Source organism: Sphaerodactylus townsendi, linkage group LG02, assembly GCF_021028975.2.
Source record: "Sphaerodactylus townsendi isolate TG3544 linkage group LG02, MPM_Stown_v2.3, whole genome shotgun sequence".
Classification (NCBI taxonomy): domain Eukaryota; kingdom Metazoa; phylum Chordata; class Lepidosauria; order Squamata; family Sphaerodactylidae; genus Sphaerodactylus; species Sphaerodactylus townsendi.
The window spans coordinates 145,197,429-145,222,214 of NC_059426.1; the positions used below are offsets into that span (position 1 = coordinate 145,197,429).

The 24,786-nt window shown below is 41.1% G+C and overlaps 1 protein-coding gene across 14 annotated transcripts in view; it reads left to right on the top strand.

Moving 5' to 3' along the window:
- The window catches only part of NRXN3 (neurexin 3), a 1,536,364-nt gene that overhangs the window by 520,797 nt on the left and 990,781 nt on the right, over positions 1-24,786 (top strand). For all 14 annotated transcript variants that reach the window (XR_007243535.1, XM_048485034.1, XM_048485036.1 and 11 more), the window contains one exon: positions 21,941-22,144. Coding sequence is in view for 13 of the 14 variants with exons in the window: in XM_048485034.1 (XP_048340991.1) it covers positions 21,941-22,144 (204 nt within the window). In the remaining variant the exon portion in view is untranslated. The remainder of the gene's footprint in view (positions 1-21,940; positions 22,145-24,786) is intronic.

Sequence of the window (24,786 nt, forward strand, 5' to 3'; positions counted from 1 at the left end):
CAGTAGCTCCCAATAATATTGCAAAACAAGGTGTTAAGGGCTTATAGAAATCAAGGTCCGAGTCTGGTAGCCTTGTCTTCTCCAAAGAGCTCTGCAGCCTTTCTGCTGCTCTGAGTCTCCACCCCCTTACTGGTTCAACCCATTCTGGGCATGGGGGTTACACATACATGCACTCCAATGTGCATGTACACTGATGTGAGGGGTTGCACAGAGATGTGAAGTGACATCTACCAGAGCTGAAAAACTCCTTTCTGGCAACTGAAAATATGACAACTGCACAGAACGAAGGATATCTATTGCATTTTAAAAATGGAACCAGAAAGGAATTCAAATGAGAATTTTGAACGCAGAAGGTGCAGCAGGAAGAGGCCTTTGTAGAGGCTTATACTTCAGTGATTACCCTGAGATGTGAAACTGTGAAATAGTTCTAGAAAGGGTGTCAGAGAGGGAAGAAAAGGAAGTTTCCATTAATATAAAGGTCACTGTGATGAAATGAGACAAAGAGTTGGGAATGGAACGTCCAAGTAAAGAAGACAGATTATGAGAGCTTGTTGCCAGGTCCTCAGTGCTGCTACGTCTTGTGTTAACATAGATCTTAATTTTCTGAAACTTTGACCTTTTAGCTGCCAAGTCTTGTGGGTCCTGATTGACTAGCCTGTGATTGCAGCATAATTCACTGAATAGTGGTAATGATATTCCTATGCGAGTGGAGAAGGAAATATGATATTTTGATGTACATAGAGGATTGGGAAAAGATGTTCTCAAAGTTATATGAAAGGTAACCAAAGGAAGCAGTTATATCATGACATTTAACTGCAGGAATCATAAAACCAGTCACACATCATAGGTAAGGCACAGAACTGTGAATATACGTGGTTCATTCTGCACAGCACAAATAAGACGTCCTGAGGACACAAAAGAGGCATCTTGGGGAGGAAGTTCGGACAGCTTTCCCCAAGACATCTTCAGGATGCCTTATTTCAACTCAATACTAAAGATTAAGGGGAAGGTACACCCACAATGATGATAAGAGAAAATTTGTACCCACCAGGCTGAAGACTAAAAAATCACAAGGAATTTTATAGCATCATAGCAGTGTTGAAAAATTATTTCAAAGCAATTTTGTATAATACAGGTACATAGGAACACAGTAATTATTTTTTTTCTTTTTTAACAGCAACAGCTAGCCAGAATCTAGATAATTACTGGCCTCGTGAAACCTTCAAGGCTGTTCTGTAAAACAAAATAAAAAACATGTTACACAAAACATCACTATATACAGGGAACATGTTACACAAAACATCACTATATACAGGGAACACCAATTCCAAAACATGAAAATACTTACAAGCAAAGAACAGGGATTTTTTTCAATGCTCTAACATATAATCTACAGAGAATGATAAGACATCATTAACAATATGAACAGCGTTCAACCAGTGTTTTGTACAGATGAATCATCCTTTGTACAGATGAATCATCCTTGGGACTCTTTATGTTTTGGAGTGTTGGCTACTGTTCCAAATATTTCTGAGGATGTTGATATTAAGCTACAACGACTTGAGAGTTTTTTTTATTTACAGATTGGACACCTTGCAGCCTGCTGGGCTTAACTTAAATATTGACTTCAGACCCTTCTTGTGAGCTTAATTACTTGCACCTGCCTCCCTTGACTGTTCTTATAAATTGGTTGCTTCTGTCCTTGGTTTCAAGGGTGAGGTGAGAGGCATAAGAAAAAAACAATCTTGCAGAGTGCGACCCCAACGTGGTATATTTGGGTGCAATAGTTGTTGTTTTTTTGTTTTGTGTGACATGTTTTTTATTTTGTTTTGTACAAAATTTGTATTGTACAAAATTGCTTTGAAATAATTTTTCAACACTGCTATGATGCTATAAAATTCCTTGTGATTTTTTAGCCTTCAGCCTGGTGGGTAAAAATTTTTCTCTTATCATCATTATTTCAACTTAAGGCATTTTTTTTAATGCTAAAATGTAGACTTTTTTTCCAGGAGGCATCTTTAAGATGTTTCCTGCTTGGCTCTGTGAACACAGAAAGGATATGTGTTATTTTTCTCACCTTCCTGCCCTTCCTCCATTAGAACACTTATTTACATTTTCACAGTAGCTGTTCCTGCCATTTTCTGCAACTAGAGAGTCCCCACTGCTGCCATTTGCTGCATTTGTTTTCCATGGAGGTTTCTTCTGCTTGCAGATCATCTGATTGCTATTTCCATGTAAAACATTCATGAATAATGTTTGTTTTCCTGCGCACATGTCGGGTCCCCCCCCCCTTTTTTTTGTTTAGAGGGAGCTGGATTTGTTGCTACAGTGCCATGGATAAGAGAATCATAGCTGCTCAGAGGACAGATCCACCTCCCATTACAAAGCATTGGGTAAACCTGGCCTCTGCAGACTGTTTTTGTTGTGTTCACCCAGTACTTCTTAATGGGAGGTAGACCCATTTATAACTCAGAGGTAATAATATTCTAAATGATGGTAACAATAATAAAAGTAGTAGTAACAGTAATGTTTTTTGCTGCTATGAAAGCCTAATCCTAAACTCTCCAGAGTGATTTTTTTGTGCCCACTGAAAATTGTTGTTTTCTAGAGGCTTCCAAATCTAACCAAGGGCTTCTGCACACTTGACCTACTACTGATTTTCTTAGCAGTTGATCCACAAGCAGTGGAATTAGTTTCATCACCGTTCTTCTGCATGTCTGCTCTCCCTCTGCATTTTCACAGCTGTGGAATCAGTTAATTTTCTTCTGATATGCATTAAATGCTTTTATCATTGGTGGCATCATCAGTAGGGTCACAGCACATGGTCTTTTAATTTTTTTGTATATTTTGGCGTATACTTATATTTATATCATAGCTGCATTTAAAAATGATGCTGAAATATTGATATGCTGTTGTAGTTATAGGTTTAGGTTCTCTGAGTCCCTAGCTTTCTTTCCTTTCCTTTCTTTAAATAAAATCTCTAGTCCTTGTCCTCATGATGATATGAGGAAAAGGGCATATATTTACAAGTGTGAGGGATAGAGACTTACTTTTTAAAATAAAAGCTGAGAATTCAGAGAACCTGCTAAACCTGTCTTTCAACAGTATATAAACATTTTAGTGCCTTTAAAAAAATTAAAAAGAAACTACTTTTCTCCAGGGTGGTGAGGGAGAGACAGTAGTTTCATGATGATAGACTAATCATCAAAAAGTGGGCTGTGTGTGGGTGGGTGGGACAAAGAAAACTGACAGAAACTTTACACGTGAGGAAAAAAGTGACTTAAAATAAAGTTCCAGAATAAGGTAAAACTGGTCTTGAAAGAAACAGAAAAAAGGGGACAAAACAAAACAAGTAATGAAAACTAAAGACATAGAAATGCAGACAAAAATCAGGGGCTAGACTGAAGCAGTATGCGGCCAGAACTAATCTCCCTCCCCCCACCCCGCCCAAAACCTGCAGAAAAGTCCCAGGTTTCTTTGTGTGAAGCAAATATGTTGAGACATCAGGACATCATGGTTACTTGCAGAGAAGGACCTAATATCTTTGGGTCTTACAATATTTGAAAAGTTCTATAAATAGTCTCCAGTAAAGTAATAGAACTACGACATCCTTTTGTTTACTGTCTCTTGTGATGGAGGTTGCTAATGCTGTGTTTCTATGGGGTCCCAACCCTTTGCTATTTCTTGAGCTTTAGAGGCCAATCTGGAAAAATGAATGCTTTTCATTGGGAGGCACTTGAGAGTAAAATCCCTGTTAGTTGCTTTAGCTTTAGAGAGATGCAATCATTGACTGGTCTTATAAAGTGCCATACACAGACTTTTTCCTTTATTTGTATGTCAAAGCTTCTTTTGTGTAGAAACTTGATTGAATTTATATATCAGCTCGGCAACAATGACAGAATTGCATGACACAAAAGAAGAACATAGCCCTAAACAGTTTTACCAGCTGACCCCTGTCAAGATAATAAGCCTGAACGCGGTCTTCTGTCTGTAAAAATATGCAGTGGCGACTTGACATCAGAGATTCTCAGTGAAGCTGTGGTGAGTAGTCATCACAGTCACTCCATTCAATGTATATTATAAAAAAATGAAAGGCAAGACCATATAATGTGCTTCAAGTAATAGGTTCCCTGGCCTATATACCCAAAGCATTAAGGAGACAGTGTCAAATAGTTTCTACCAAAGCCTGATGAACAATACTTGAGACAAGAAGAAGAAAAATGATCAGAACAGGTGCTAGCAACATGTTTAACAGAGCTGAATATATAACACTTAGCAGTATGATGACTTAAGGCTGCAGATAGGCTATACTTAGCCTGTAAAATGCATGGAGTCTTCTGTCATCCTGTGGTTATTAAACCGTGGGTTTGATAAGAATTTGATGAGGTTTTAACTCTGACCTTTGCTCCCCCCCCCTTCTCACAGAGGTAGGGAAAAGAGAAGAGAGGATAGAGATGCCAGACTCCCTCCTCTTCTCCACTTCACCCTGCTGCCTCATTAGTTCCTAGGGTTTCCACTTGCTCCCAGGTACCATCGGTACAGGAGGCATTGAGTGCTCATTGGCTTCCAGATCTGCACCATTTGGACAATCTGCTGCACTGTAGTGATGGGTCCTAAAAAATGAAAGTAAAGTTAGAAGTGGATTCCACTTCAGAAAGTATGAGAATAATTGGTCTTGTCCATTTACTTCTTTCTTGATCAAGCATCCACAAATATATGATCGGTGTCCTGCACAACTTTTGCGTCTAGTTATATGGCCATTATGTTTCCTTACAGGATCCAAAGAGTTTTGAGTTATTATCCATGAATCCAAGGGGACCTTAGAATAGTGTTCCAAGAATGATTATCATCTATGTCAGTGATTCCCAACCTAGTGTATGCCTACCCCCAGGAGTATGCACCAGAGTGTTTGGGAGTGCCCAGAATAATTACATAATGGGTTTCCTAATATGGGGGTACAGTTTTAGGGAAATGGGCTGCCAAAAGATGAAAAAAGGTTAGAAACCCCTGATCTACATGTCAAATGACAAGCTACTTCTGACATTGTGGAAAGTTTGTTGTAAGCTGGCACAGAGTTCAGCTAGCCAAGAGGAGGAGGATCAAAATTATGTTGGTCTAGCATAAGCCCTTTGCACATGGTTAGGTGCCATCTTGGATTGTGACCCACATTACGTGAAGTTAGAATACTGTCTATTCAGACCTGCAGCTGCTCTCCAAGGTATCAGGTCTTCCCATCACCAACTATCTGATCCTTAAAAGAACAATCCCCTCCCCCAAATCCCTCCCGGAGATGTCAGGAACTGAACCTGGGATTTTCTACATCCATGTCTGATAGTTTAGGTGAGTATCTGTTGGTCTGCAGTAGGAGAGCAACATTTGAGTCAGATAGCACCTTAAAGACCCACATGATTTCCAGGTTATAAGCTTTTGAGAATCAAATCTCCCTTCATCAGATACAGGTAGGAAAGGATATTTCTCAGCCTTTATATTCAAAATAGAAGGTGCAAAGAGGGAGTACCGCACAATGCGCCAAAGCATTTCTCCCTTTCTCTAATTGAGCTGATTACATTTTGTGTTGTACCTTTTCTTCTGGAGGTCAGAAAGATCCAGGCTTCTATCAGGTTTCCCTTCATATTCTTCTATGAGGGAAGATTTTGTGACAGTGAGAAAAAAAATGAATAAGAATAATAAAACTTCATTTTAATGTGAAAGAGGCTGCACTGTGCAATTTTTATTGCTCAATTAATTTGTCAGTTGTGAACTTAATTTATAATGCTTCGCGCTGTGTTACAAAACGCACATAAAATAGCAAAGTGGGACCTGACCAGATTAGTTGAGAAGTGAATGAGCAGCAAGAACCATTCATCTGATACAGGATAATGGTGATTGTAATAAGAGGTTCTTCTATAAGTCAATCCCCCTTTTCAGTATTAGTCATGAAGACTAAATATATACTGTTTTGATTCTGAAGCCATCGTATCTCTAGTTAGGAAATTCCTGGAGGTTAGGGGTGGAGCCTGTGGAGGCTGGAAAAAGGGATGAGGCTACATAGGAATCCAGTCTCTAAAGCAGCCATTTGCCTCAGGGGAATTGATCTTTATATTGTGCATATCAGATGTAATTCCAGGGGAATTCCAGGCCCCACGTGGAGGTTGGCAACACTGTCTCTATGGCTTTGGCTACTCTTATTGCCTCATTCCTGATACCTCATCCCAGAACAAATGCTTTAGCACTTATGATTAGAATATATAGTCCTGGTTTTTTTTTTTTAAAATAAACAGTGTTCTCCTGAACCATTCTATTATACTACAGTCATATTTCTTTTATAAAAATGCTCACCTGAACACAGTCTGTCAAATGAGAAGTCTGGGAGCCTTCCTGACTTCTTCGGACCAGTTATTCCACAAATTTGGAGACACGAGATAATACACGTGCACAGTCATCTTGCTCTTTTAAATGGTAGCGCTTTCAGAAGACTTTGTTCAAATAAGTAAAGTTACAGCACTGCTGGTTCCTTTTGAATTTAAGGAATACTTTGGCACAGGTGAGGATGTGAATTTTATGTCCTTCATTAGTAACATTTTCCATTGTTGAAGAGTTATTCCTCAAAATTTTGCATCGTCATACATGATTTAACTTGTTCTGTTTCTATATCAAATTCTTGGGTTTTCCCCATTCCATATGAACTTATTTGTTTCTGCCATTCATTCAAAGTTTTTTTTCCCTATATCTCAACTAGGAACATCTGCAATTTTAAAAAGTTTACTTTTGGTAGTACGTTCATTTTTATTGTAGAAATTTTTCCTAGCCATGAGATTTTTCGTTTAGACCATCTCTGCATGTCCTCTTGTATCATTACCCACATTGCTTTGTAGTTGTCTTTGAATAGTATATCATTTTGCCCACTCAGGTTTATTCTCAAGTATTCAACTGGAAGTCATGTGTTTGTAATTTGGTTGCTGGCTGAATCATGACATCAACCTCTAAGGGTCCAAAACATTTTCCCCAGTATATTCCAGGTTCAAGTTTTAAAATTCTGGATTTTTTTTTGAAAATTTGGAAAAACCTGGATGGTAGGAAGGAAAAGGAATGGATGGTGGGGGATTGGGGAAAGGGACTTTGTCCTTTTTTCCCTCCAAGGGATGTTTAATTACAGTTTCTTGTTTTTATTAGTAAAGGGAAAAAAACCCAGTTGATGAGGCCAAGAGGATACTTAGTAATATCTGTCCCCTAAATGAAATATTTTGTATTGTCTGTTTCTAAAACCAAATGAAAACAATTTGGGGGGAGAAATTCATAATTTTTCAGGTCTATTAAACTAGATCCCCCCAAATTTCAAGCTGGTTCCAAAGCCCACATGGATCTTGGAGGCAGAAGGCAGTGCAGGGCTGAATGCTGGGCCTGGCACTACCTGCCATCTCTGAGTTTACATGGACTTTAGAAGCAGCAGCCCAGAGCTGAGTACTGGGCTCACATCCAGCTTTATGCTGCTGCCTCCCAAGTCCATGTGCTCCATCTGCCGCCTCTGATCCCACGTGGACATTGGAAGTGATGGGGCAGAATTTAATTCCGGGCTTGGCTGGGTCCAGCATTCAGTTCTACAGCATTGCTGTCTTGGAGCCCATGTGAGCTTTGGAATCAGTGGTTGTGATCAGCCAGTGAGGGGGAGGGAGGAGAGGGGTTTGGCCCATCTTTTCAAAAATGGCAGTAGAGCTGAAGCAGCTCAAAAAATACTGGAACAAAATGACATTTTTCAGGACTCTCTTTTAGACTCCCTTATATTACTGACATTTTTCCAGAATCCCCCCCCCCCCCCGCATCCCACCCCAAATACCAATAAGGTATTTTGGGTTTTTTTGTCTGTTTGTTTTGACTTTGCCAAAAGCACACACACCTATTAAATATTGTGTGTTCCTGGGTAAGTTCCTTTAGCTCCTCTACCATCTTCCCACTCCCAAAAAACCTTTTGCATATTCCCCACACCGAGACTGGTACAGTAACTATGCTATGAATTGTATAATTGCTGTCATTTTCTAAACTGCTCTTGAAACGGGGCATAAAAGCCTAACATTTTCTAAAATAGGGTCACCTGCTGGTACAAAATTTTGGTTCCTTTCTTGAATTCAATGAAAAGCCATCTGCAAAGCAAGGAGGTCGTTCTCTTGCCTTGTGAGAAAATGTGTCCATTTCCTAGTGGAAAAACTATATCTGTCGTAGTCTTCTGAGAGACCCCTTTATACTCCATATAGCCCCCCTAAAATGCCAGCAAGCACATGATCTTCCTTGATGAATTTTCATCTCACAGTAATGCTGTGGAACTAATGGGTCTTTAGTGGCTATAATGTAAAAAAAGCCAAACCTGTAACTATGAATGATCTGGTTAGTAGTTGGAGAGTCAGCATGCTGTAGTGGTAAAGAGAAGAAGAAGAGTTTGGATTTATATCTCCCCTTTCTCTCCTATAAGGAGACTCAAAGGGGTTTACAATCTCCTTTCCCTTCCACTCCCCCCCCCCCCACAACAAGCACCCTGTGAGGTGGGTGGGGCTGAGAGAGCTCTGAGGAACTGTGACTAGCTCAAGGTCACACAGCTGGCGTGTGTTGGAGTACACAAGCTAATCTGGTTCACCAGATAAGCCTTCACAGCTCAAGTGGAAGAGCAGGGAATCAAACCCGGTTCTCCAGATTAGAGTGCACCTGCTGTTAGCCATTACACCACGCTGGCTGGTAGTGGTGTGGATTTGAAGCTGGAGAACTGGATTTGATTCACCACACCTCCACATGAACGGATGAGTCTTATCTGTTGAACCAGATTTGCTTCCACACTCCTACATTCCTGCTGGGTAATCTTGAGGCAGTCACAGTTCTTCAGAACTCTCTCTGTTGTGTTGTAGGGAGTTGTGTTGTGTTGTAGGAAGAGGAAGGGAAAGGAGTTTGCAAGTCCCTTACAGGAGAGAAAGGGGGGTAAACATCCAAACTTCTTCTTCTTCTGCAAAGAGCATAACTGGCCATTTTTTGAAAATGAATACTGTTATTCCTGCATCATTGTCTGTGCCACTTTCAGACAGTCACCACCCAGCAATTTTCAGCTTTGCAAAACTTCCACAAGTGAAAGCAATAGTTCTATGTGATGAGGGTAAAAAAAGAATGTGAAGAACTCTCTCCCCCCTCCCCTGCAGTTCCTGGTGTTATAAGCACCACATGGATGAACTTGGAAGTTTGGAAGGAACATCTTGGAGCTGCAAATTAAATTGCATACTGTAATTTTCCCCCCAGTTTGTACAATGTCATTATCCATCTAATTGCTGCTTGCTGTACTCCATAATGCTTCCCCAGTGTTGATTTATTTGTCACACTTAAATGTTCTCTAGTTTACAAGTGTAGCTGTTTGTCTTAAATTTAATAATTACTCTGTGTGTATCTCCCCCCTCCCCATTGGATTTCTTCAGGCAGATGTGAGTCTAATATTTCACTCATGGGTCAGAAGATTTGCTGTACTTTGTTATTTTATTTGGTAATTCATTCAGAGCCACAAATCTGGCACCTAGAATTTCCCCCCAATGATATTATAAGACTCCTTGGCGTTTTCCCCATGACCAGTATATCCTGGGATAAGGAGGGGAAACACCCCATTTTGGCCATGATTTCCACATGGCTTCCAGATCTAACTCGGGCCCACCCCGTGAGATTTCCCTCATCCTGTGTCTTTCAAAAAATGATAAAATTGGTGGTTCTTTTAAAAAACTGCACCGCTCCCGCTCCCATGCAAACACTGCGGGAGACGGACCAGTTTATTTTTCTCGCCTCGCTGCCTGCAGCCAATCAGAACATCGGAAAAAAACGGGACAGTTCGCACATGCGCGGCAATGTCGTCAAGGAAAATGAAACTAATCTGGTGTCAGAATCCCAAAAACTGCAACAAACTCATGTAGAGGAACAGTAGTTTATTGGTAATGAGGATCTTCCCTGGCTAAAGCCAGAACTGAGATTTGCCCGTGCAGACCCCTGTAGTTAAAGCAGGGTGCACACCCTCCCCCCCCATCGTGGGAATGCCCACCAAAAGAACTGCAAATGAGATAACAGTGAAGACAGCCAGGCAGCACCTGAAGACAACCTTTGGCAGCACCTGATACAGTATAGCATCACACAAAAGACAGAGAAAAGTCAGTTAGAAATGCAATTAACCCATTCCACCACCCCCAGCATCCAGAAAGCAGCAAAAGCAAACCCCATAATAAACAGGCCTCCCGACATCCGGGGGCTATGCTGACAAGTTCTTCCTCCTGGCCTGAACGCGCTGATGGGCTGCTGTGTGGAGGGAGAAACCGAGATAGAAAAATCCCGGTATGAATGATCCCTGTTTTCTCCTGGGATATATTGGCCGTGGGGAAATGCCCTTAACTTTTTTTGGTATACTTGTTAGAATGGAAGTTTGTGCATCCCATCACCCAATTGAAGTCTACTCTTCTCCTTCCTAACATGCCCGTTATCACCTCAGCATAGGACAGATAATGACCGAATTGATCAACACATGGCTGCAAATAAACAAATCATTTCTAAAGAAGCTTGTCATTTGGCATTTTTCTGGCAATCTCGTAACATCATTTTCACACATGCATTCTTGCACAGCTCCTTATATGTTACAGAACCGCCTCCCCTCAAGCAGAGATTCAATCAAATCTGCTGTGCAGATGTAGGGCAGGTTGTGAGGTAGAACCAAGTGGATCTTGGCCACCACAATCATTGAATTGATGTGGAGCTGTTTGGCTGCTGCTGCGAGTTTACTGTAGCAAGGCAGGGAAATCCAAAGCTTGGCCTGAGGGCGGTACAACTGTCAGTCATGTCATCTTGGAAGGTAAGATTCATCACTATTCTCAGAACAACTCACACATATAATCTGGTAAATAGTACAATTCCACCAAGTCACCTGAACATTTTCAGTACTTACTGGATACATTCTCTTTTATCTGGTGACAGGTAACTACCATTTACATAGCATTTTATTTTGAAATTCTCTTGTACAGAAGTACTGTGAGAATTTTTTTTTAATCCGGGCATGTATATTATGCAAAATCTTATCCTGTATAATGAAACACCTCTTTCCCCTTTCCACTAGAACTGAAATTGTTCCTTTTTATCTCAACCTACCTTCCTTCAAAGTGTTCAGACTAATAAACCCCTCATCCTTGTACTATTATTAAGTAGAACATCTTCACAGGGAGTAAGTTGATGTAATTCTAATTAAAGACTTAACTTCTTTAACAAAACATGTCTCACGTATTGAAGATATATGTATTGAAATAATGGTGCCCTGGCTTCTCATACGTCATTCCATTTGTTACCAGATCCAGACATCTTGAATATCTGTACCTTTCTCAGCTGGAAAAAAAAAAGTAAATGAGCCTTCTGTCTTTATTAAAGCTGTGATCATTCACAGAAGACTCTCTAAGGAGACTTGGAGCCCCATCCAAACTTGGAGGCCAAGGGCTGCACTGCTGATACAGTGCTGCCCTGCTCCCTTCAAAAGGGCTTTTGGGCGGTGCAGGGAAAAAGGAAAAGTCCTGGACCTCCCCATAGGGCTGAATGGAAGTATACCACAGAAAGTGTGGCATATGTCCAAGGGCTAGTGTGCCATGCAACTGGCCCTAAACTCCGGGAGGGAACTGACTAATGTCAACTCCACTCCTGGAAACACAGTGCCCTGCCCCCCGCCCCATGTGGCATCTAGGCAGGATGCTAGCACAGCCTCACTGTGACCCAAACCTTCAGGTTTTGTGGTTGTGGGGCTGCAGAATGTGTGCCCTCCAGCGGATCTGTCCCCTCTGGCAGAGTAAGTGCCCTGGGGAGGACAAACATGCCAGCACAAGGTGCTGCTGCTCCCTGAAATCCTTCCAGTCCCCCTACTTTGGATGGAGCTGTTGGGCTTAATTTATACTTCTGCTTATCCCACACAGATAATTTTATGTTCCACTATACTCACTCTTTCCACAAACCACAAAATATCCTCTAAGGATTTTGGTGTATTTGGTTCTACCAGATTTCAGTCAACATTTATTAATATTTAACCACTGATTAAAACAACTCTGAAGCCTTGTAACAACAGCAGAAGATTAGGAATAGCTATCACACCTTCATTTACAGTTTTATATATGGTGTTAGTTTTTATTCTGGGGTGCTTTCTTGCCCATGCAAAATCTTTTATGCTCCTTTGCTGACTCATCAAGGGTTGTGAGGAATGAAAAAGAAAGAATAACTTTAGAAGTATGGACATTTTAATTACAGAAATCCTGGCAAGAGAGTTGAAACTTGACAGATGTATTTCTTAAGCCCCACTTTCACTTTCTAGTCACCCCAAAGCAAGTGAGACTACTGGTAGCGTGAATTTAATGCTTTGCCACAAGGGTGGGGAGATTTTCCAGTGAGCACAGCTTTGCCCTGGTCCTCTTTCCTTCACTCATGGCTGGCCTGCCTAGCTCCACCCTTCCCACTCCTCACACTGTCATCCTTGCCTTCACCTTGCCCTGTTGTTGCTGGCTCCGTCCTCTTTCTCTAATGCTCATTTCAATATATCAGTGTAGCAATATAGCAGAGATGCCTTTTGCAAGGAACAGCACAAGCAGGGCTGTTTCTGGCTCCAGACCAGCTCTGCTTTTGCCCTCCCTGATGTCCAGGAGGACTTTTAAAAACTTTCTTCAGACAATCCTCCTTTTTAAAACAAGCCCCTCTTCTGGAGCAGCAGCGAGAAAAAGGCTGGGAGAGAGAGAGAGAGTGGAGAGAAAATGAAGGGAAATTGGTGGGAGAGAGAATATCAGCTCTATAGAATTGGGACTACTGAGGGTTATGAGATCTGTGCCCTTAGGAGGGATGGAGCTAAGAGAATCAGGAAAGAGTGGTCCATTGAGACTAGCTGCAGAAGAGGACTGGATTGCCTCCTCACCAATGAACAGAGAAATGCGAGGAGACCACACTTCAGCCTCACCACACAGCTAAAAGGCCGGAGGTAAATGTTCCATGAGTAATGGGCCTTTCAGTGTATGACACAGCAGTATCCATTAACTCTGATTTCTTTCTGTTTTGCTTATACCCCAAAATAAGACTGTATTTGTCTTTCTGTGGAAAATGAGATGAAGGAAAACAATATGGGTGCTCTTAACGTAATATCATCTGCAGACAATGAATTTTTACAATCAGTCCATAACAAACATTTCATTGATCTTTTATGACGATCATATCACCATTACAAAAGGCTTAATAGCCAGTGCAGATAAAAAAAGAGAAGAAAGACAGCTCTCTTGTGTACCATACTTCAATGCTGGAGAGTTTGTTAGATGACCATTAACTGACAATTTAGCAATGGCAAAATGAACAAATAGCATATATCATTTTAATGAATCTAGTATTTATGTTGAAAATAGCCATAACTTTGATTTACTAAGTCCATCCCACTCTGTCGAGGGCTTTAGCTGTGCTCTGAGGCAGAAGCATAGGAGGACTTGCTGCATCTTGAGCATTATTCGTAATATTTATAGCTTTTTTGGTGGTATCTATGAGGATTCTTCTCTTTATAAATCCTGCTTTATCCCTGTTAATGTATTTACCAATAAATTCATTTAGCCGTCGTTCCTTTTTTTCTCTTTAAATATGTTATGATCAGTGTTTATTAATGAGATTGTTCTGTATGAGACTACATTATGTCCAATTTTATAAGCTTGGCAGAGCAGTGTTTTTCTAAAAGAGTTTAGGAAAGATGTCCATCATAAAGTCCTGCTTTGCACAGAAAAGGTCAAATAATTTATGTAGCACAAAAGTTATTCTTGAACAATATAATGACATGGCCCCTAATTCTTCTTACTGAATTTTCCTGTAACATTCTTTGCAAGAGAAGCTCTTGACAATAGCATGCCTGGCCCCCTCCCTTTCAATCTTTACAAGGCAGTTGAAGACAGTTTTATTTAGCAAGGTATTTGATTAAGTTAGTTGGACTGTCTTAAATTGTGGTTTTTATGTCTTTTGCTTGCTTATATTGTAAACCTCCTTGAGTTCCATAAGCTAGAAAGCAGGCTAATAAATGTTTAAAATAAATTAAATAAATACAGCTTGAAGAAATTTTACACCAGTTTTATTAACGTGATTCAGTAATTTAAACACCAGTTAGCAATTACCAGTTGCTGCTGTTTTTCCAAGGAATGCAGGTGAAGCTAGGTACGAAAGCCTCCACAGATATTTTTTTTTTAGTGTTGATTGTACTGGGTACTTTTGTCAGATACTTTTAATACATAAAATAGTTTCTTCTTAAGCAAATTGTGCTTCTGCTTTCTACAACACAGCAAATGAATCCATTTCAGCAGAATGGTAGGTGAAGGTCTGACAGCTTGCCTTGATGTTTTTCCTGGGAAGTATGTTACAGACATTGATGTTTGCTGGGTTCCAGGGCAACCCTTCAGCTCTAAAGGTTTAATTGAATGTGAGCATGGCCAAGCTGGAAGTGTTTTCATTGTCAAAAACCAATATGTGTACAACCCAGTGTGCTGAGAGTCCTTTAAAAGCTGTTTATTCTGAGGTAATGGATGAGGGAGAGGCAAACACGAAAATAGCTAAGTGGAGGAAGAAGCTCCTTGGCCTTTGTAGCAAAGGAGATAATGGATGGAAGGAGGCCTCTTCTTCAGAGGTAGCAACACAAACCATTCTGCTACCTGAAGGCACCCCAATTTAGTTTGGTATCTGATCCATAATATTCCAGTGGGGTGAATTTATAAACAAGACTAAACAGACACATTGATAAGGAAACCCCCAAATTCTGGATCAGAACTTGGAAGGGTCAGGATGTTACCAGAATGACCCATGGTAGGTGGATGGGGGCTCTGTTTTAAGATAACAGCATATCTACCCATTCTGCCAATTCTTGGGGTGCCTAGCAATACCTGGCCAACATGAGGAACCCATTCTCTGAATTGGCTAGTGTACCCACAAGGACAGTAAAATCTTGCCTGGACTTGCCCTAACTCAATATTTGGCTTGCAAAATACCTGCCTCACACCCTTCCTAAAGGGTTTGAGAGAAAATAATTCCTCTGCATTGAGAAGTGTTCCCATCTCCAGCCCTGGACTATTAGCCCTGCAAAGACAAAGAAATTGTAAATGTATTTGCCCAAACTTCTTCCTCTGACTAACTTCTCTCTAAAGACCACATTATTTACATTGCTATTGTTTTACAGCTGTAATTGACTCAGCTCTCTGCCCATTTCCAGGCCCTTGGGGTCTATCAGTTTAAGTACTCAAACCATTAGATTAATTACTCAGTACTTAAGTTTTATGTCTGTCTCTTGTCTTTCCCCAGAAAGGGGGAAGATTAAGGCTCTTCTAGCATGGCCAGAGAGCCCAATTTTCCCTATAAAATAGCCCCTTGCCCAATGCTCTGCAGCCAGTACTTCTGAGCCTGCCTTTGGGTTCAGTTGCTGCTGCATGCCATCTGCTTTCTACCTTGCTTCCTTGGAGCCTGGTGCAGGTTGCTGGACTCTGCTTCATGGACCCAAAGCCGCTTCAGGATCTAATGCACTATTACCTCTAAGATTCCCTTCATTTGTTCCAAACCTTTCCCCTCAACACTGCTGATATCTTAGTGTGTGTTCTGCTGCTTTGATTATTGTGTGCTTGTATTTTTATTATTTTTCCTTTAATAAATTGTTAAACTTTACCTTGCTTTCCTGCAGATTTCTTGCAAAAGCTGTCTTGGTATGCACAGGCAACAAAGATCCCAAGCTTGCCCAACCACCCGCTAATCTAAAGGTCTGCTCTCACTGATTCCCCACTCAAAAAGAAATGGACCCCACCACCTCAATTAACAAGGATCCATGGAAGCTTTGGTCTAAGACAAGGACTTTACCCAATAAAGCTGTGAGCCCCATGTCATGGGATAGATGCCCTAACAAGATTCAGCATAGTGTAGTTGTCAGAGTAGCACTGTGGGTCAGATATCTTGGCAGCTGGCTCATGGGCAACTCAGCCATCCATCCATTTCTTTGTCAGTAAAAGAGTACCTAGCTCATAGCTAAGGGGTAAAGAATAGCCAGGAAAAGCAATGGCAAATTACCCCACAAAAGCGGCTTGCCTATAAAATCACTGCTTTCAGTGGTACCCCAGGGTCGGATACCACTGAAGGGGAAACTTTACCTTTTTTATTATGAGGGGAGGGGTCACCTATTGCATGCTACATACAACTTTTGTTCCATGATACAGTGCAATGTTACATATACACATCTCAGGATTTCTGACTCTGGGTTAGGAACCTCCTAGAGATTTGAGCGTACAGCCTGGAGAAGATGGAATTTGGAGGAGGGAGGGACCTCCATGGAGTTTACCTCCAAAACAGCCATTTGTTTTTCTAGAGGAGATCAGTTGTAACTCTGGGAGATCTCCAAGCTTTACCTGGAGGTTGACAACTAAAACACCCTTGCACCTAAAAGCAGCACAATCATAGCCAGTTCCTTGAGATTTTCTTCCCATCTTACTTACTGACTTTGAACTTCTTTCCCAGCCGTTGGCCTTCTCATTGGAGATTTCTTTGCAAACAGTTCTACACCGTTTTGTAAATGTTAGATTGACATTTGGAACTGGCTTCAGGAGTTTTTTCACTCCTTTTCAGCTCCTTCCTATGCCCGCCAAGATTCAGCTCCTCAGGTCTCAGGGCTAGAAATAACATTTACCAGCTACAGTTTCCTCTGTCGGCAAATGTTTCTATAGCCTCTCCTCACGTTCTTGAACCTGCTTGCTGGACTACTCTCCCCAGCTGCAGCCCTGAGACAAGAGATGCCACATTTTAGCAGTTTAATAACATTTCCCTTTTGTTGTAGATTTGGGGTTTTTATTAAAAATAGAATGTTTGTGTACTTGAAAACGTAAAATAGAGTGCTTCTCCTGTTTTGGTGACTGCGTTTTATGTTGTAACCCGCCCTGATAACTTTGGGTATAGGGCAGGATAGAAATGTACATAAATAAATAAGACCAAAACCTTGCAAAATTTTGAATTTAGTTCAGAGGAGGACAAGGGGGGAATTGTGAAAATGAGTGAGGTGTGTGTTGTCCTTAAAGTTCTTCTTCAGCTGTTCATCTCTTTTGTCTTCCTCTCTGTGTATCTTTATGCTTTAAACGTTTGAAGAGACAAGCATGGAAGTGCATTCTGAGCATCAGGTGAACCCACTAGGGTTGCCAGTGGTGGGTTGGGAAATTCCAGTTTAACATTTTTAAACAACTAATTCAATGTCTATATGTTACAGATCTTCAAAGCAGATCTGGGGGAAGCAGAGGTCACAGTAAAGATTGGGTATCCCCTAGCAATTGCTTGCCTCGCCTTAGGGAATAATGCCATACATTTTTCAGTCTCTGATGGTACAATATTATGCACGGTTATTCCAGTCTATCCCCATTGAAGTTAAACTGGACCAACTGTGCATAGGATTGCACAGCAAAGTTGTCAGATCAGCTATAAAATGGCTTCCACCTCGGAAAAATGTACTTCAGTAAACAAGGAAGGGGACTTATTTCAATTGTATTTTCCGACTGCTTCTCCACACCACTTTGCCTAGCTTTGACACTGGCTGATTCTACGCACATGCACAGGTGCTAGCATAAACAGTTTCATGCAGGGCACATCTAAGCTGAAGGTGTCAAAAGAGCCATTTCATGCTTGACTGCATTTCCTAATACAATTTACTGAGAACGAAGGGAGGTGGGATATGGGTTTCTGTAGTTGGTAAGTATGTGTATAATGCCTGGTACATTTGGTTCCAGGCAGCAGCTGGAAGTAACATCAATACAGATGCAGAATTGAGAGAATGGGATTGGACTTGAACATGCTGTGTTTTTGTTTCCCCTCAACACAATTGTGAATGGGGCACAGACTTTCCCTCATGACCCATGGCCGGAAAATGCCAACAGCTAAATGTGTGTAGATTAGGGATGCTTCTGAAATTCTTTTGATACAAGTTTCTTCCCAGATTTTAGAATTTTGAATTAGTTGGTTTTGTTTTCAGAGAGCAATCAATGCACAAGAAATCCTTTACTGTAGTTTTTTTGTTTGATAATTTCCTGTTACAGCACTCTGTGCATTTGTAGCTGGATGCATCCTGCAATGCAGTTGGTTTTTTTCTGCAGTGATAAATGTTTTAAAACAACTGTGGCGGTTGCTGCTGCCACCACCACCACCACCACCATCACCCCTCCTCCTCCTCCTCCTCCTCCTCCTCCTTTGGTGATGGTCTAAGGCAGGGATCCCCTAACTTTTTGACCCTGTGCACACATTTGGAATTCTGACATGGCATGGTGGGTGCAGCACCAAAATAGCTGCCACAAAATGGCTGCTGAAGTTGTCACACAAAATTATTGCCAGACCTTAATTGTAGTAATACAGTGCAGATTCTTGGGCTGTGGTGGCAGCTCCTGCCAAAGCAACTTAAAAAAAACAACACACAACCAATCAAATCTTCAGTAGTCAGTCCAAAGCTTTTCTGGGCAAATATCCTCATTGTCCCACCCTCTTAAAAAAAAAAACCCGTCTTGGTTGGTGCCAAAAATAGATGTTGGCAGCCACTACGTTTGAAACAGCCATTCAGCATGAACCGAACAGAGCAGGCAGATGGCTCGTATCTGATTAATTCTTTCAAATACAGCCAGTTTTACTGTTTCACATTGTGCAAAGCTGCTGGCATTTGTCGGTTAAGGATTATATATATCAGTCAAAGCCCTGACATAGGTGGCCCAGACTAGCCTGATCTTGTCAGATCTCAGAAGCTAAGCTGTTTTGGTCCTGGTTAGCACTTGGATGCGAGACCACCAAGAAAGTCCAGGGTTGCTATGCATTCAATGGAAAACCACCTCTTTAATCTCTTGCCTTGAAAACCCTATTGGGTTGCTTAAAGTCAGCTGTGACTTGACGGTACTTTACGTACATGTAAAATAGATTAGGATGGCAGCAAAGATGATTGGGGCTCTGTGAGGAAAGGTTGAAAGAATTGGGACTATTCTGTAGAAGAGAGACATAATTAAACTCTTTATATACCAGAACTGCTGTCAGATGGACGATGGAAAGACTTGTTCTCTGTTGGTCCAGCAGGCAAGATTAGATCTAGTGGTCTTAAGTTACAGGACATTAGATTTCAGCTGAATATTAGAATAAATTCTGTGGTAGTAAAAGAAGGGGATGGGTGTGCTTGTATTCATCAGTAAAACACTGCACAAAAAATAATTTTGCTGTTAACTATATACATTCTTACTGAATCCATATATTTGATCACATTGTTTTCTTCCAGTGTTTTTATCAATGCACATGTGTGCTTTACCAGCACAGAAATGCTAGCAAACTGCAAGGAATAGCTGATCATCTGATCATCTTCCAATTCTTTATTTAATTTTAGAAATATTCATAGTGAAATTAAGCGGGAGAGAAACACTGCAACAAATGAAATTACAGAACAAAATAATAGGGAAATACACTCATCCCTTCTGTTCCAATGGATACTCTGAAAAGTGTAGTCAATAATATTTTTTGGTATTAATTACTTCATTAGGCCCCTTCCGCACATGCAGAATAATGCACTTTCAGTCCACTTTCAATTACTTTGAAGCTGTGCAGAATAGCAAAATCCACTTGCAAACCGTTGTGAAACTGGATTGAAAACACATTATTTTGCGTGTGCGGAAGGGGCCATAAGATTATATTTAAAAAACCCTTTAATCTGTAATAGAGGAAAATGGATACAGTGGCTGACTGAATAAAGTATCATTTATTTATGCCTGCCTACTTGGCATTCCCTTTTTGTAGGTATGGGTATGCATGTATTTCCCATAGAATATCTTCCTTAAATACTGAAATATTGGAGTGAAATTTAGTATGTATATTCAGGACACTGTACTGTGTTTTACTATCAGCTGTTATACAGTATCTGAAAGTTGAACTGACTGCTCAATGCAGAAACCGTGTGTGTGTGTGTGTGTGTGTGTGTGTGTGTTGAGGACTGGCTGGCAGCATAGGTAGCTCCTGGGCAGCTTATGCCCATGGATGGGATATAGGAGCTTCCTTGGAACCCTGCCTTGGGTACATCTGTGATGCTGAAGGACTGGATGTAAGGCTTCTTAGGACTGGACCTAGTGGAAGGCTGGCTTTCCACTCTTAAAGGGGGGGGGGGGTGACCCCAGCCTTTCTTCTAGAATTTTGTCCATCCTTATCTCAACCTTATTACAATCTTTGCAAGATTATTACAATCTTGGCTTTGTTTCTCTCTTTCCTATGGAATCCAGTACAGTAAATATATAACAGGACTGGGTAGGAATTTCACCCTGATGCTACTTAGCTGTCTGCATCCAGAAGCTTCACTTTTATAGCAAATGACTCCCTATGCTCAATGGCATTACACAAATTGAAATGCTGTCTTTACTTAGTGTTGGGATGGCTGGTATTTTTGTACATCACAATTGGGTTAGCCCTTGGAATACAGACAGAGATTCAGTTGATATATATCAATAGTATCATACACATGTAAGATAATCTTAAAAATACTTTAGTGTTGGATGCCATTCTTCTTTCCCTGAATGTGTTAGAAGCAATAGAAGTGCACTTCTTCCACTTCCATGTTATTGGAGGCTAATAGTGCAATCCTAATTCAATGGCTTTAGGAAGACGTAGCTGTTTAGGTTGCCTCTCTGAAGTAGGAAGAAGCGTTTGGATTTATACCTGTTAGGTCCTGGTACAACAGTCAATAAATTGGATTCTGGATATTAAATCAGAAGTCTTTATTAGTTGTCTGAGGACCCTGGCTTCTTGCAAAACATATTTATTCCTTTTGGTTTCCCGCTGGAACACCCCCTCCCATTTTCCCACAGATTAGTAGAACAACAAGGTGTGAAAAGTTTTGTTATGGAGTTCTGAGTGTCTCAAGGTCAGGAGATAGTCTTCTGCTGGGAGCCTCCCCCTTCTGGAGGCCGTTGGCGAGGTCACCTATTTACTATGTTTCCAAGCACAGTGATTAAGAACAAAATGTCCATTAACATAAGACAGGTATATGAAAGGCTGGTCCCCCCCCCAGGTGTGGCCTTGGGCTTTGACCGGTGTGGTGCCAGGGAGGGCAGTAGCTATCCCTGACAATACCCAACTTTTCTCTCCTTTAAGGAGTCTCAAAGTAGCTTACAAATTCCTTTCTTTCTTCTCCCCACACCTCATGAAGAAGGTGGGGCTTCATTTGGAGAAGTGAGGAAACAAATCCAATTCAGCAGATAAGAGACTACTGCTCATGTGAAGGAGTGGGGAATCAAACCTGGTTCACCACCAGCTCTTAACCACTACACCATGGTGGCCATACTCTCACTGGGGGCAAGGAATTCCCCTTTGTGCCCTTCCCCCTGGCATCATTCAGCTGACCAGTGGGGGGATCTTACCAGCATTGCACTGAGGTGTAAGTCCCTTTCTGTGCTCACTGGAAGTTGCATAAACATGTTGCCGAATGGTGTGCAGGCTAAGCCTCAGTGTGACATCGGTAAATTCCTCACACTGCTTCTCCTCCGGGTTGCTAGCGGATATTTTGCAACCATATCCTGAGAATCCTCTCGGAGAGACTTTGAGGGTGAAATCTACTAGTTTCTACATGATCACTTAAAGCTATACCATGCAATGTGTAGAGAAGGAAGTGAGCTTTATGTTGTGTGCTCTTAGAAGAAGCAACTATTGACAAGTGGTATCAGAAATGAAAATTGTGCTGCTGATACTGGCCTACATGTTGATTTTGATGTGTAATATAAAAAAGGAGGACAGGCCCTGCATAATGAGAGGTTGCATAATTCTGTAATGGTGAAGTAAGCAACTTAAAGTCTTGAGGGATTTTCAGAATCTGGAATGCTTATCTGCTTATAATTAACTTTATAACCCTGTTTCTTTTTTTATCTTTTTCTTTGTTCAGAGGCTTCCATCCTGAGCTATGACGGCAGCATGTATATGAAGATTGTTATGCCTATGGTCATGCATACGGAGGCAGAGGATGTGTCCTTCCGCTTCATGTCCCAGCGAGCTTATGGGCTACTAATGGCCACCACATCACGTGATTCAGCTGATACCCTGCGCCTAGAGCTAGATGGAGGCCGTGTCAAACTCATGGTCAATCTAGGTATCGTATAATGACATATCCCTCGGCTTTCAGTTTGAGCTTGTTTTGTTTTCTTGTCCGCCTCCCCTTCCTCCCCATGAATTGAATTATAAGTAGCTGTTGATGTATTTTTGTAACAGTATTAACCATGGAGAATCAATCTCTCCAGCCATCGTTGCATGGAGATTTTATGTTAATTCCTGGTGATGGATAATGGTGGTTTTTAAAAGTCTGTTTATTTTTTTAAGTTTCCTTTCCTGTTTTGGAACTGGTTAGCTTTGTGTAAGACATGCTACTTGGTCCATCTTTTGATCAATCACATCCTTATTGATCCAGCATCTCTCCCACTATTCAAAACAGTCAAGGGTGGGTCTATAGCTGTTACTTGTAAAAGAGTGGTGTTTTACATTTCAGACACTCCCAGTTATCTCTTGGTACCTTCTTACAGAAACAGTGTGGGAATTAGTGTGCTGGCCTCCTGTGGTCTCATAAATTACATAAAAGGAAATGTTAAGGCCCCAAACTAGCGAACAGTGCACAGCATTTTCAATAACGTGATAAGCACATGGATAAATAAATGCATATAGCTTATAAAGCTGAAGCAAATAGATGAGAAAGTATATTTCCCCTTCTAAGCAGAGTGTCCTTCAGAACAAAATCTGAATACCTTTTGGGTTTTGCTTTGCAGACAAAGAGAATGTTAAGTACTCATATTACCTAGCATTTACATGCTTAAGTCTATCAGTACTGGAGTAGTATAAAGTGTCTTTTTATGTCCAGCCAGAAGTATACCCAGTATTGTGATGCACTAATTGGAAAAAATATGATTCCAGTCTTCTAAAGTATATATTGAATTCTTGAAGCATCTGTCTCTTATCACTGAAGTGGAATGTTCTTTATTCCTTCAGCACGCTAAACTATCTTAGGGAGAGTTGGGCATGTGTGCCTATTTCTTCTCTGATACCATACTGAAATAAATGATGTTTATTTCATTTCCTCCATCCCACAACTGAAGATACTCCAGATAATTTGTTCTCCAGATAACAAATGGTTTCTTCTCTGCTATTGGCAAAAGGTAACAATTATCAAAAAGAAAGGACAAGATGATGAGTCTGACACAGGCTATTCAGTCTGCTCCGTCACTAATGCAGTCTTTACTCTCATCTTGTTCCACCATATTTCCCAACAGAAAAAATAAAGAAATGGGTCACAGAAAGTGATGGCAGCCAAACATTCTGAGGTGTTTACATTAAACGCACTGCTAAAAGCCCAGATGTTGATAGCTAAGATCACTTTTGTTGCTGAAGAGCTTGTGGTGTGGTAACTGTTACATCACATGAGGTCATTACTCATTATGGAAAGTCCATCCTCATAAAATACTGAGGCACCAGTGCTTGAAATAAGAGAAAACTTGAGATAATGAAACAGGGAAGTCTCAAGACTTTCCCCAAGTGGATAACTATCACTCCAGCTCAGGCTGTACATGAATGTACAGGTGTAGGTTTATTTGAAGCCGCCTTACATTAGCTCATCATTGAAAGTGGCTTCAGATAAAATGGAGATGTGGGTGGCTTTGGACATGGACACAAAACATATGCTGGTTCTGAAACAGCTTATGGCTGCAACCTTAAGAACTCCAGGTTGAACTCAGGTTATGAGCAGAGCTTGGACTGCAGTACTGCAGATTACCACTCTGCATCGTGGGGGAATAAAACTACAGATCTCATATGACCTCATCTACAGATCTACATATGACCTCATCCAAAACTACAGATCTCATATGACCTCATCTTCAATAGCATCACTCCAGTTTAATTGCAGAAATGGTGATTCAGTCTTACAGGGCTCTGAACAACAGCTCAGTGATACAGTAATGTCCGATCTACAAAAAAAAAGTTCCAGATATCATTTGATGTGTAAAACTTCCCATAAAAGCCAAAATTGTCATAGGTCATTTCGGCATGGTCCAAATATCCCGGGTTGAGCAAAGGAAATATCCCAGTTTGGCCAAGAAGTTTGCATAGTTCCCAGTCTTAAAGCGGGTTTGTCCCATGATATTTCCCTCATCCCAGGATTTTCAAAAATTGCCAATTTGGCAATTCTTTTAAAAAATCCTGCAGTGAACCCACTACTGTGCAAACACCACAAGAGCAGAACCAGTTTATTTTTCCCGCCCAGATCTCCCAACCCTGCCACCCCCCTGGATCTCACCTTCTGACATCATGTCAGTTTTCAGCTCTGCTGAGTCGCTGAACATTGCAGCCCACCCTTCCCGAAATGTTCCCCCGAGCATGTTTTCTGCTCATTGTATCAACCGGGTGCCATTTCGCCTGGGTTAATCAGGAGTGGAGTTCCAAAATGTCCCTATTTTCTTTTCTGTACATTTACTGGTTGCTTGGAGTCCATAGCTAGGGAGATGTGCACTTTTGGCCGAATGTTAGTGGGAATATCACAGGGGAGAGTCTCTTTTCCACAAAAATATGAGAACATGAGTGGGAATGTGATATGATGCTGTACCCCGTTGTTTTTTTGCTTCTGCTTGCCATGTTGAGGCCTGTGCCGGGCCCTATCCAGAACTGGAAAAAGGGGGGCTTCATTTTCCCCCATTCACTGTGGGTCAGCCAATCAGAAGCGTAGACATTTTTGTGGGCCAGAAATTCAAA